The 14378-nt window shown below is 40.1% G+C and overlaps 1 protein-coding gene across 1 annotated transcript in view; it reads right to left on the reverse strand.

The window, feature by feature from the left end:
- LOC121434066 (centromere protein P-like) overlaps positions 1–14278 on the reverse strand; it is a 190271-nt gene extending 175993 nt beyond the window's left edge. The window contains exons 1-3 of the mRNA XM_041632861.1: positions 14046–14278; positions 11132–11310; positions 6796–6884 (exon numbers count right to left, since the gene is read on the reverse strand). Coding sequence (XP_041488795.1) covers positions 6796–6884; positions 11132–11310; positions 14046–14152 — 375 coding nt within the window. The 5' untranslated portion in view covers positions 14153–14278. The remainder of the gene's footprint in view (positions 1–6795; positions 6885–11131; positions 11311–14045) is intronic.
- Positions 14279–14378: the final 100 nt, after the last annotated feature.

Genomic DNA, 14378 nt, shown 5'->3' on the forward strand with positions numbered 1-14378 from the left:
CTTTTCCTTAATTTCTCATTTTTCATTAATAAATCTGCATTGACTTTGCTTATTCCTCCATCTGCAATTTTATCTATCACTGACATGAGATAAGGAACTTAGACAATGTCTCAGGTTGACTTTTGGTAGCTGTTGATTATTAGTCACCTTAGTTCCTAGATCAAGTCTTTCTGGGCTGAAAGACACCTCTTTGCTTTAAAAAATCTGTACCTTCATGATACACAATATATTAGGATTTCAATGTCTAGATTCAGATATTCAAATAAGCTGATTACCTTTAAAGCCTGTGGTGATGAAATTGTATACTTTTCATTTAAAAAAAATAGTTGTTACTTTTTAGTATTTTTGTTCCAGGGAGAGAAGTTATGTAAACACACTCTACCATCCTTCAGACTCATACTGCAGGGGCTATGGAAGACTGAATCTGTGTACACATTTGTTCTAACTGTCTGAAAATTCTTCACAAACACTGCAGTGCTGACAACACCGGACAGTCGGCTGGAGGAAATGAATTCTGTGTTACAAACACCTTTGACAAGAGTTGCACCAACTAAAGCAATGCCTGATACTCTCTACACAGATTTTCCCATCTTTGTTTCTAATAATTTACTAACAGAATTTAAGGGCACTGTGTTGGCTAGTTTTAAGTCAACTTGACAGACATTAACGTCATCTGAGAGGAAGGATCCTCAATTAAGAAAATGTCTCCATAGCCAGAACCTGGAAACAACCTAAATGCCCCTCAACTGAAGAATGGATAAGGAAAATGTGGTACATTTACACAATGGAGTACTACACAGCAGAAAAAAATAATGACAGCTTGAATTTTGCAGGAAAATGGATGGAGCTAGGAAACATTTTTGTGAGTGAGGTGACCCAGACCCAGAAAGACAATTATCATATGTATTCACTCATAGGTGGTTTTTAAACATAAAGCAAAGAAAACCAGCCTACAAACCACAATCCCAGAGAATTTAGACAACAATGAGGACACTAAGAGAGACTTACACAGATATAATCTATATGGGAAGTAGAAAAAGACAAAATCTCCTGAGTAAATTGGGAGCATGGGGACCTTGGGGGAGGGTTGAAGGGGGGAGGAAAGAGGCAGAGAGGGGAGCAGAGAAAAATGTAAAGTTCAATAAAAATAAATTTTTTAAAAAAGAAAATGCCTCCATAAGAATTTTCTTAATTAATGATTGATGTAGGAGGATCCAGACCATTACGGGTAGTGCCATCCCTCGACTGATAGTCCTGGGTTCTATAAGAAAGCAGACTAAGCAAGACATGAGGAAAAAGCCAGTAAGCAGCACCCTCCAGGGCTTCTGCAGCAGCTCCTACCTCCAGGTTCCTACCTTGTTTGAGTTCCTATCCTGACATCCGTCAATGATAAACAGTGATGTGGATGTGTAAACCAACCCTTTCCTCCAAGTAGCTTTGGTCATGATGTTTTAGCCCAGCAATAGTAACCCTAACTAGGTCAAGAACTTTGGTTCAAATGCTGTATTAATAATATTTATTATGCAAAATTAAGTATTAATATGATCAAAATGTGCGATTTATATCTTTTAATTTTCTGACAGCTAAATATCTCCATCTAGTGGAATGTTTGATTTTAGGAAAAAAAGAAATCCAACACATTCTGTCTTTACATTTTTTTCTAACAATATCAACAGTAAAAATGTACACAGCAAAAAAAAAAAACATTTGCTTTAGTTTGCTTTTCTGTTGCTATGATAAACACCATTCCCAAAAGCAACGTGTGGGAGGGTAAAAATATATTATCTTACACATTCAGGTCAGTCAGTCTACTCAGGGAAGTCAGGACAGGAATTCAAGCAGGAACTTAAAAGCAGAAACCATGGAGGAATGCTGCTTATTGGGTTGCTCACTAGCTTAGGCTCAGCTAGATATTTTTGTTGCTGTTGTTGTTTTGTCTTTTTTTTTTTTTTTTTTGGAGACAGGGTTTCTCTGTGTAGCCCTTGCTCTAAAACTCACTAAATTGATCAGGATGGCCTTGAACTCAAGATGACTGTCTCTGTCTCCCAAGTGTTGGGATTAAAGGCCTGTGCCACTACTGCCTGCTTCAGCTAGATTTTTTTTATACATTTCAGGACCACCTGCCTAGGATTAGTGTCATCTATATCAAGCATCAATCGATACAATCTCCCATAAATATATCCCCAGGCCAATATGATCTCAAAATTCTCTCTTCCCAGGTGACTCTAGGACAATAAAAACTAACCAGCACCAACAGTAAAACCATTTTAGAAGAGATGTACATTTCCTCTGACCTCACAATTCTAATTTTTTTTTTTTTTTTTTTTTTTTTTGGTTTTTCGAGACAGGGTTTCTCTGTGGCTTTGGAGCCTGTCCTGGAACTAGCTCTGTAGACCTGTAGACCAGGCTGGTCTCGAACTCACAGAGATCCGCCTGCCTCTGCCTCCCGAGTGCTGGGATAAAAGGCGTGCGCCACCATCGCCCGGCCACAATTCTAATTTTTAAAGGGAGTTTCAGGACAGCTAGAGATACCCTGTCTCGGGCAGGGGAGGAAGAACCTTAAAAAAGATTTATTTAAAGTGTATGAGTATTTTGTTTGCATGTATATATGTGTAACATGTGCATGCCTGGTACCCTCAGAAGTCATGAGAAGGCATCAGATTCTTTGGAATTGGAGTTCCAGATAGTTGTGAGCCATCGTGTGGGTGAAAGGAACTGAACCCGGGCCCTCTGTAAGAGCAACAAGTGCTTTTAACTGCTTAGCCATCTCTTCAGCCTTGAACCTAGTAAATCTATAAGGAGGACTTCAACTACCTACACAGTGAGTGTGGCAGCACACACCTGGAATTTAAGTGCTTAGGAGGCAGAAGCAGATGAACATGAGTTCAAGGCCAAGCTGAAGAAGGCAAGACCTTACCCCCATCCCCCACTCCAATAAAGTAAGAAATTAATTTAAAAAAATCCTCATTACTTCCTTTTGTTCAAATTCTAAGAAACAAAGAAATATAAAAAGTGCTTTTGTCCAATAACTATTGACAACTCCTATATAAGTGATCCCCAAGGCCCCATTAGTTCCACAGCTATCTGCAGTTCTTTCCAACATCTTACTCGCCAGTGTTCCTTTAAGAGTCATAAATTTTAAAAGGTCCGGAGAGAAAATGGGTGCTCTCAAGAGAGCCAAGGAAAGCACGCTTTTCTACAGCACATTGTTAACAAAAAACTAAGTAGTCATCGAAATGCCTATATAATTTTAAATATGAACAATACCGTCTCTTTGGAGACTGAATTGCAGTATTCAGTCTCTCAAAGAATTTCAACAGTTTCTCTCATATTTTTCTGTATCCTTAAGGTACGTAAGGCAGAAACCATTAGCTGTGCCTAATGCTTTTTTGCCCTGAATTTTCATTGGCCTACGGTGACAAAAGTACGCAACTTAACACTGTGAATTTGAGTAATCTCTTGTGTCCAGTCCCACTAATGACAACATAATTAATCTTTGGACACAACACATCCTGAAAAGTACAGCTCCACCTAACTCCTTGTTCAGATCAAACTTGGAATAAATAGTCTGTGTTCAATTGGATTTGTGAAAAAACTTTTCAAAACAAGCCTTGTTTTGTTCACAGCAAAACTTCTCTCCAGAAAACCATGAAGTAACTGTGAAAGACATATGATATAATGTCCCGCAAACCTGGCACCAGAGGGATAGCAAGCAACCTTCACAAACCATGAAACCCTGCTGGGTTATACCTGGCCTTGCTCTGGAGTTTTCACACAGCCTCTAGACCTTCCTTTACAAATACCTTTTGTTGCCCAATTGTGATTCTTGACTGAGAGTTTCCCATGGATATAAAGCCTAGGTTTAAAGGAAACCTAGGAAACCATGGTACCTCATGAATCAAGTATTTGCACCTGGCATTGTATTGTCAGAAGCTTCTATCAGTTTGTTTTGAGATATGAGAATCTACTAGCTAAAGTGTAAATATAGAAAAAAATAAAGATGCTGAGAGGAAAAGGGAAGGAGCTTCAGTTCACCGAGACTGAGCTCCTTGCAGCCACAGAGGCTAAGTTCATTCTCATGTGTTTCTGAGTCTTCATTTCTCGGACCCATGTGAACTCACACATCCGCGCTGAAATACACATGACAAAGATAAGCATCTGTAACAGAAAACACCAACAAGACCTTAAGGCCAACAACAGGATATCAGAGTCAATTACCAGACATGTCTGGATACTAGACTACAGAAGTCCTAAGAGCTTCTAAGCCGGGAGATGGTGGCACACGCCTTTAATCCCAGCACTCGGGAGGCAGAGGCAGGCGGATCTCTGTGAGTTCGAGACCAGCCTGGTCTACAGAGCTAGTTCCAGGACAGGCTCCAAAGCCACAGAGAAACCCTGTCTCGAAAATCAAAAAAAAAAAAAGAAGTCCTAAGAGAAGAAGCTGAACATGGTTTGATACCACCAAATTGCCACAGGCTAGTCTGCACCTATAAATGGATACCACCATGCAGGAAAACAGATGGTATAGTACCAATCTGAGGTGAGAAACAACATTGGCCAAAAACAAAGAAAATTCAGTTGATCAGACTATACAACTATTTTACAATGGGAAAAACCTAAGAGTTCCTAGGTCACACAAAGGAAAACATGGGGTCTTAAAACAGGCTGTTCAAACTGGATGAAACAATCAATTTGGGCTCATGCTCCAGTCCAGTCTTTAACAGAGATCTTCATGTAGTACTGCCTCAGTGACCCTGTAGTGCCCTAAGGTTGGTGCACATTTGAGAAAAGTATAACTTACATAAAATCACTCATCAAGCCAGGCAGTGGTGGCACACGCCTTTAATCTCAGCACATGGGAAGCTGAGGCAGGCGGATCTCTGTGAGTTCGAGGCCAGCCTGGTCTACAAGAGCTAGTTCTAGGACAGGCAGGCACCAAAGCTACAGAGAAACCCTGTCTCAAAAAAGATCACTCATCAAGTATGCCTTAACATGTGAAAATGTTAACTGTTATGAGTCAAAGTTCTCAGAAAGAAGCGACACCTTCAAGATGAAACCTTTTGCAAGACTGACTGATTAGAGATTTGATGATTGTAGAAATTTTGGAATGTTTCAAGTCCAGAGCCAAATTACAATTTTTCTTGGGCTACTTTTAGTCCCCCAAATAGCTATTCCTTTCCCTCTTCTGTGACTAACATATAAAAACTATTTAGAACCTATTAACTTTCGACAGACCACTAGCTTCCACCAACCTAGCAGGATAAGAACGTCACCAGAGAGCATCTTAGGCCTATAGTAGAGATCTCCCCACTTTACTGTATCTCATTTGAGATGAGAATTACATTTTTGAATTAACGAATGTATTTTGTTCAGCTGGTATTTGGAACACCACGCTGTGTTTTCTTGGTCATACTGGTAATACCGAAGGGTGGTACTGAAGTGAGTGATTGTTGGGAGCTCTGTCATCAGATATTCCACAACCCATCCTTAGCCTGTCCCAGGCCAGTATCAGCAAGTGACATTAACAGCCCAGAGAAGAAAAAGCTCAAAGCCTACAAATCTGAACCTCATGCTTGAATTGCTTTTATTATATGGCTCTCTGACATGTACACACAGGATACTAACAGAGTCACTGACATCTGTCCCAGTTAAAAAAAAAAAAGACACAATTTGGGGCTTGTTTCATGGCTGAGGATACCAGCTAGAATAAGGAATCCCGGCACCTGAGACTGAATGCTTGAGTACAGCTTGTCTACAGAACTTGAGGTGACCACAGTCTGTCCACACTTCATCTACCTGATATGAGCCCAAGGCAGCCTTTCTATCCTTCCTGGCTCTGTTCTTTGTAAAAATTTCTTATAAACCTAGATGGCAAAACCAAATGGTTGAAACTTCTGCTATCAAAGCATGTCTCCAGCTAGGCTGGTTCTCAAATTTATGACTAGATTTGACTCTTTTCAGAGGGAGCCTCTGGCTGTTGAGCCTGTTCTGCTTTAGCTGTTCTATTCCTGCCCACAGGGTTACAAATGACCATTCTGTCTACTGCACTACCTTGAAGTCTAAGCCAAAGGCACGTCTTCCTGTGTCTGCTGGCAGTCCAAAATAACCTGCAGGACCTTTCAACATGGCTGTGACCCCAAAATGATGGTCACCTGAGAGACCCTACACAAGGACACCCAACTGGGCTGCTCCCACATGCCTGACACATAGAAAAGGTATAAGATAGTATTTTTTGTTGTTTCAAATAACTGTTAGGAAATTTGTTACACAAAAATAATTAAAAGATAATAGTTTCCCCATCAGCTAACTGCTGGCAGCATGCAAAACTGATTGCATGACCTCAGAGACTTCCATTGGGAGCCTAAAACCATTTCCTACCAGGCTTAAAATAAAGCACATATAGGCTCAGCACTAATTCCATCAGTTGAGAGGGTGTTGTAGAATATTTGTACAACGTGAAGAAGTATTGTTTGCTGTATTACATGTGAGCCACACATGTAAAAGAATGTAGATTAAAAGATATGGATTAATTTAAGTTGTAAGAATTTATAAGCCTAAACTAAGGCCAATCTCTTAAGTCTTAATTCTCTGTGTTGTTTTTTGTGAGCTAGTGGTCCAAAAAAAAAAAAAATCTGTCTACAAGAAGGTACTCTAAAAATGTTTTATGATACAAAAGTGCTATAAAGGAACCCTGGCTTATACACTCTTTCTCATCTCAACCACTGTAGTGACTTAAGTATGGGAACTGTTTCTCATAGGAAAAAAAAATCTGCTACCACAATATGCTCAAGTTACCTCAATTTGCAGAACCTGAAATTCCAGTTGAAATGTAACCATGCTGCAATTTCCTGATAATCTGTGTCTCTGTAGAACTTTCTTTGTATCTGTTAATTAGAAAATTAAATATTTTATTTAAAAGAATGCTATTCTTCAAATACTTATTTACATGACTATCTACTTGCAAGTAGATTTATAAAGGTATACATTAGCAGTCAATTTAAAAAAATCTGGAAGGTCTGGGGCTGGAGCAATGGCTCAGTGGTAAAGATCACTGCGTGTTCTTCCAGAGGACCCAGGTTCGGACGCAGGTTCAATTCCCAGCACCCACATAGAAGCTAACAACTGACTGTAACTCCAGTGTCTGACACCCTCACAGACATACAGGCAGGCAAAAACACCAACACACATAAAACAAAGAAATTTTTTAAAAATCTGTATGATCATGTCAAAGAAATTGGTCTTATAAAATAGAATTACAGAAAATGTATACTTTCAAGTTCTCAAGTCTATCTATGGTTAAGGTAAGTAACACACCACATATACATACACACACACACTGTATAACCCTAAATAAGTCTGAATCATGTTAACTGTCGTATGTTTTATTTTCATTTTTTTATTTATTTACTTGATTTTATTTTGAGACAGGGTATCTCTATATAGTCCTTGCTATACTGGAACTCACTATGTAAAAACCATGTTGGCCTCAAACTCAGAGACTGGCCTGTCTCTGCCTCCAGAAAACTGGGATTAAAGGCAAGTACCACCACACCCAGCCTTTATTTAAATTTTTTTCATATTTATTCACATGTGTATGTGTGTCTATGTGTGTGTGAGTGTGTGTGATGCATGTAGAGGTCAGAGGACAACTTGAGGGATCAGTTCTCTTCTTCTACTATGTGGGTTCCAATGTGTAAACTCTGGTCATTATTAGGCTGGGTGTTAGGGCCTTTATCCGCTGAGTCATCCATCTTGCCTATATGAATTTTTTTCAATATTATCTTCTTGTTTGTGGATTTATTTTGACATTACTGTGATCACCACAATTATACCAGAGTAATACTAGCTGTTTTTTCCTATAGTTTCCAAACGAACTCAATACCATTATAATCATAAATGGAGCATTATGGATGGCCTCTGGCTCCTGATATACACCCGAATCTAGTATTACAACACAGAAGGTACTTTCCCAGCCAGGAGGAAGTTATTTTTGTCCTAACCCATTAATATGTCCACCTTTCTAACTCACATTTCAAAGATTCAATTGGCATTTTCCAAAACTCAGAACTATAAACTGTACTCTACAATTCTAGATATTCATGCCTCTTTTACTTTGGTTTCATGGTCCTTTACATTACCATAGCTAAAAACAATAACAAATCTGTGTGTTTACTTTTCTTACTCCTCAAATGTCCACTAAAGGTGTACATGATGTTGCACACCTTTAATCCCAGCACTAGAGAAGCAGAGGCATGAGGATTGCTGTGTTCCAGACTAGCCAGGGCTACATAAAGAGATACCATCTTAAAACAAACAAATGAAAACAAAACAAAAACCCAAACCAAATAATAATAAGAACAACAAAAATCCCACTAAAATGTGTTGTGGAATATTTAAGGAGGCAAAGATGTGCTACATTTGTTTATGCTGGGGAATATTACTTTAATTGTGTAAAAGTGTTACATTTGTTTCTGCTGCATTTGTTTAATTATGAAAAGACGTGTTGTTGTTTCACCTTGCTAAGGCACCTGACTGGTCTAATAAAAAGCTAAATGCTAATAGCTAGGCAGAAGAGGGATAGGCAAGGTTGGCAGGCAGAGAGAATAAATAGGAGAACGAGACAAGAGGAGGAGAAGAGAATAAGGGGAAAAAAGAGGGAGATGCTCAGGGCCAGCCAGCCAGGCAGTCGCCACCAGCTAAACAAAGTATACAGAAAGAAAAGGTAAGAAGCCCCAAGGCAAAATGCAGGTGAAGAGAAACAGGTTAATTTAAGTTAAAAGAGCTAGCTAGAAACAAGCCTAAGCTAAGTCAAGCATTCAAAACTAATAAATCTCCATGTCATGATTTAGAGCTAGTCAGTGGCACCAAAGAAAAAAACCTAGTACAAAAATGAGTTCAAATGGTATGTTTGAAATATCACAAGTACGCCGGGCGGTGGTGGCGCACGCCTTTAATCCCAGCACTTGGGAGGCAGAGGCAGGAGGATCTCTGTGAGTTCGAGGCCAGCCTGGTCTACAAAGGGAGTTCCAGGACAGGCTCCAAAGCTACAGAGAAACCCTGTCTCGAAAAACCAAAAAAAAAAAAAAAATATCCCAAGTACAATTTAAATGCTTAAAATGCAATACTCTTAACACCTCTATCATTTTTACATGTGTTTACTCATGTACCGAACACCCAAATCAAGATGTTCCAATTTTATAGTACCTTGAAAGTTTCCCTTATCTTCTACCACAGACTATTTCTTTTTTCTTTCTTTTTGTTTTGTTTTTTGAGACAGGGTCTCTCTGTGTAGCTCTGGCTGTCCTCGCTCTGTAAACTAGACTGACCTCGAACTCACAGAGATCCACCTCTCTCTGGAGTTCCAGGACAGACTCCAAAGCTACAGAAAAACCCTGTCTCGAACCAACTCCCACACCATTTGCCAAAAAAAACCCCAAAAGCCAAAACAAATCCCCATAATACTGAAGAAAATCCAGGAGATTTGGGGCTTTGTCCCTAAAAACAAAAAAACAAAAGGACCAGCCTTGTTATATGGTGGCTTGGGTGCATCAAAACACTTGGCACCAAGCTTTGTGGGAAGTAGAAAAAGACAAGATCTCCTGAGTAAATTGGGAGCATGGGGACCTTGGGAGAGGGTTGAAGGAGAGGGGAGAGGCAGGGAAGGGAGCAGAGAAAAATGTAGAGCTCAATAAAAATAAATTAAAAAAAATTAAAAAAAAGGGGGCCCAGCTTTGATACCTGGAACCCACATGGTAGAAGGAAAGGCCAACTCTTTCAATTCAGTTTGTCCTCTGACTTTGACACAAGTCATGTGTGCTCACACATACACACATAAATATATAAATGTAATTTTTAAAAAGTAATAAAAAGTCAAGACGTGGTAAAAGATGAATCTTGAATGTAATCTTAAAAATAACATAGATCAGCCGGGCGGTGGTGGCGCATGCCTTTAATCCCAGCACTTGCTAGGCAGAGGCAGGCAGATCTCTGTGAGTTCGAGACCAGCCTGGCCTACAAGAGATAGTTCCAGGACAGGCTCCAAAGACACAGAGAAACCCTGTCTCGAAAAAAACTAAATAAATAAATAAATAACATAGATCACTTTAATTTGCAAATGAGATGCTTAGGGCCACATAAATACTGTGATTTTAGTCTAAATTTTGCTTTTTTCATTATGAAAGTATACAATACATATATGAATTACATATATACGCATTATAATAAACTTTAAGTGCTTTTTAAATTTGAATAGGCCATTTTTTTTCATTGCAGTAATAAAGTTTATTTTTCTAGAAAATTGGGAATACATGGGAATACAAAAGAGAAAAAAATCTATATGCTGCCACCCAAAGAAAATAAACAATTAAAAAATTCTAAAATTTTATCCTAGCCTCTTTCCTATGAATATTTAGTCCCCAAAATGCATTTATGCCACATCTCATTTTAATATATGTGTATCATGCCTTTGTGTAATGTAGAAACCAGCATGTCACTTAATAATTATTATTCAAGTATAGAATTATTAAAAGAAAAAGAAGGTACTGTAGGCTGGAAAGCTTTCTTTTAGTGAAAATCATCTGAAATAATTAGCTTCAGATTGAGTCAATTGTTAAATATGGAATGAAATCACAGCAAATTCACCCCCCTATGATACTTTCAGTATTTTTTAAATATGAACAGATTTTTTTTTTTTTTAAGTAAAGAGTAAGAATAGGGCTAGGGGTTTGGTCAGCTGGTAGGGCTTTTGCCTTGTAAGCATTAGGACCTACATTAGATCCTTGGAATATATGCGGGGGTGAAAAAAGGAGGAAGACCAGCCTGGTCTACAGAGCTAGTTCCAGGACAGAATCCAAAGCCACAGAGAAACCCTGTCTCAAAAAACCAAAAAAAAAAAAAAAAGAAAGAAAGAAAAGAAAAAAGGAGGAAGAGATCTGCAAGGGGAGCCATTGAGCCTGGGGAGTGTTACGCGGACGCTAGAAGACAGGCTTTGCCTCAACAAGGTGGAAAGAGAAGAGAACCCCGAAAACTGTCCTCTGCTCTCCACAAGCACACTGTGACATGTGTACCCCGCCCCAACGTACATTCAAAATAAATTTTAAAAATCACATCCAGGTTAAAAAATAATACTTACCCATTTCCGTCACTTCAGTGTTTGTAATGTCCTCAATCTTGGAATAATTCTTTATATTGATGCCAGTAAGTTTACTTAGAAAAGAAAGTTCAGATTTTAAATGTTCAAACTGGCTTTTCAGGTCTTTCAAGGATTTCCATTCCTCAGAATTTGACTGGGGAAATTTTTGAAATGATTTCCTGAAAAGCAAATATCAGAAATAGTTACTTGGCGACTACTAAGTGTTTTACTTAGTATACAAATTGTCCTCTAGGTTCTAACCCTAGTACTGAAGGTTGGGGCTTACAGACATGGCTCAGAGGCTAAGAACACTGGCGGTTCTTCCAGAGGACCCAATTACAGCGGCTTGCTTACAAGTCTAATTCTAGTTCTAGGGGCTATGATGCACTGTTCTGGTCTCTAGTGGGCACTAGACACACAGAGTACATAGACATACATGCAGTCAAGAACAGGACTTTCTGAAGCTTTTTGATCTTAGGGACTTTCAAGTAAAATGGTATGAAAAAAAAAATCTACTAATCAACTCTACTCAGAGACAGACGGGGGGGGGGAGAACATTTCAGAAATTCATGAAAATGGAGATAAAAGGAAATCATATGAAATGAAATCAGCCAAAAGGACGAATACTAGTTGTTTTCTCTCGCCCAGATTTAAAATTCTCGTTCTCCGCTTCATCGTGTGTGTGTGTGTGTGTGTGTGTGTGTGTGTGTGTGTTCGCGCACACGCACAAGAGAACCAGCTTTGGGGGATGCCGAAACAGAATATATGTAAGAGGATGCCATAATGAAATCAACTACTTTGTATGCTAACTAAAAAAAATTTAAAGAAAAGGAATATACCTCATCATTTCTAGTCAATGTAGTAGTGGAAGCAATTAGGCAAAAGAAATTTTAGCATGAGAAAATCTGAAGCACAGGAGGAGGCAATTACTAAATCAAGATCACTCAGCCAATAGCAAAGTCAGGATCTGAAGGTATGCAATCTTGGAATCAGTGTGGGCACATGGATATAACAACACCTTTATTCCAGCTGCTAATTCTTTCAACCATTAAGATCATTTTAAAAGCATTTTGGAGGATTGGCAAGATGGCTTTGTAGGTAAAAGTACTTGTTGCCTAAGTCTGACACAGAAGTTTTATCTCCATTGGAAGGAGAGAAATGACACTTCAAAGTGTCTGCTCTATACGCTGACCTCCACATATATTGCCACAACATACATGCGCCATCACTCACACACAATACACATGTAATAATCATTTTAAAAATTAAGTAGCTTGGTACACAGGCCTCAACCTTCCTTCACCATAGTGAGAAAAATATCACATTAAATGCACACACTTTGGACTGACATTTACTATTTCCCCTGATCTAAATTCTTCTAATTTTCAGCTCTATTACCGAGGATTCTACATAAACAGTCTACTGTGTTATATCGACATCTTGTGGTGAGTAAAGAAACTATTTTCCCCTATGGTAAGACAGACACAGTGATTCTCAATTTTTCTTTGTTTGTTTGATCAACTGATTGATTTTGTTTTTTGAGACAGGGTTTCCATTTAACAGTTCCGCTGGCCTGGAATTCACTCTTCAACCAGGGTGGTCTCAAACTCAGAGATCCGCCCACCTCTGCCTCCCAAGAGGTGGGACTAAAGGTGTGCACCACCACCCAGCTTTCGTTTCTCAGACTTTTAAGTGTGTATACAAAGAGTATAGGGCCAGGCTGTCTTGATAAAATACAAATTCTAATTTGGTAAGTGGGGGTGGAGTCAGTCTGGTGGTCTCGCCAACTCATAGCTTTCAATATATGGGTCACACCCGAATCAGTAGCAAGTGTCTCACATGGTTGCTTGTGGAAGAGGATACATATAGGCCAGGGCACAATTCTTTCATCAGTTACAACTTTCTCTCGTTTTATTTTCTTTAAGACTTCTCCACACATTCCTGCATTCCAAGGTTCTTTTCAACACAGGAAAATCCCATTCTCTGCAAGTGTACCAAATTATACCTAATAAAATAAAGGTAGTTTGTTTTCAGGTTTAAGATACTTAATCACTGTTAATTCCAGGCTTCCTTCTTTCTTCTTCTCTTTGAATTGAAGAGAATGCTTGGACTTTGGATTTTACTATTTAACTCTATGACCCTCAGGGTCACTACCTTTAAATAGGTGTTAACAGTATCACCTAATCAGAGGATCATCACACTTTCCAATTTATTTCACCTAAGCTGTTTTTCAGGCTTTCTGTCATTGACTATACCACCACCCACCCCATCCCCACCACCAGTCCCGTGTGATTCTTGTCCATATTAGGCTGTCCTGCAACAGGGCTATATACCCCCAACCCTTACGTTATTAGCATAATACAAAATGATCAAGACACTTTACTATAACTATAGTGAGATGAACCACAAGAACAAATCCATGAAACCAGAGTTAAGGGATGCCAACTAGAGCAAAGCTTGGCGGTTCAGGTAATAACCCGACCGCTAGGGGTGGGGGCTGAAGGAGGATCATGAGCTTGAAGTGAAGTTGAGCGAATTCCTGACCTACAGAGTAAGAATATCTGTAAAGCTATAAAAAATAGCCCAACTAAATACTGTTTCCCGAAGACGAGATTTCTTAAAGAAAAGGAAGACTTTCCTACTGATTGTCATCAACCGGGCAAAACTAACCCTTAAGAAAACTATTTTCTGCTGATTACAATCAAGCCATGAACCCCAAACGCAGGGCTCACACTCTGAGGTCACTGTCCTCACGGAATCGATTCTGACTCAAGCTGACATTTCGGGAGGTCTCCCACTACACTGTTCAGGACCCGGCGTGCAGGCAGTCGGAGCCCCCGAGCTGTCAGGAGGTTGCCAAGTCGGCCGGGTGCTACGACGCGCGGGCCCGAGGTGGGGGACAGGAGCCACGTACCCGGCTCCGGACGTCTTCTCCCAGGGCTCTGGCAGCATGGTGCACACCCGCTGCAGCGCCGCGACCTCCGCCTCCAGGGCGCGCAGCTGGCGGGTCTCAGAGTCCATGGCACCCGGAGCGCGGCACTGCAGGGGAAACTGCGCCCTACAACTCTGTCAGGGCGCCTCTCTCGCCGGGAGCTTCAAGCCGCGCGCGCATTCTAGGCGCGGACCATTCGCGAGCTCGCGGGGGAGAGGCTGCTTGGCGACGCGTATCCGCCCCACCCTCAACCTCCGTTTTAGGTCCTGGCGTCCCTCCGGCTAGACACTCCCGACGCTTCGGGGAGGTGGTTCG

The sequence above is a fragment of the Microtus oregoni genome, unplaced genomic scaffold (genome assembly GCF_018167655.1).
Source record: "Microtus oregoni isolate MIOR12 unplaced genomic scaffold, Mior012 000042F_ref0000377, whole genome shotgun sequence".
NCBI lineage: Eukaryota > Metazoa > Chordata > Mammalia > Rodentia > Cricetidae > Microtus > Microtus oregoni.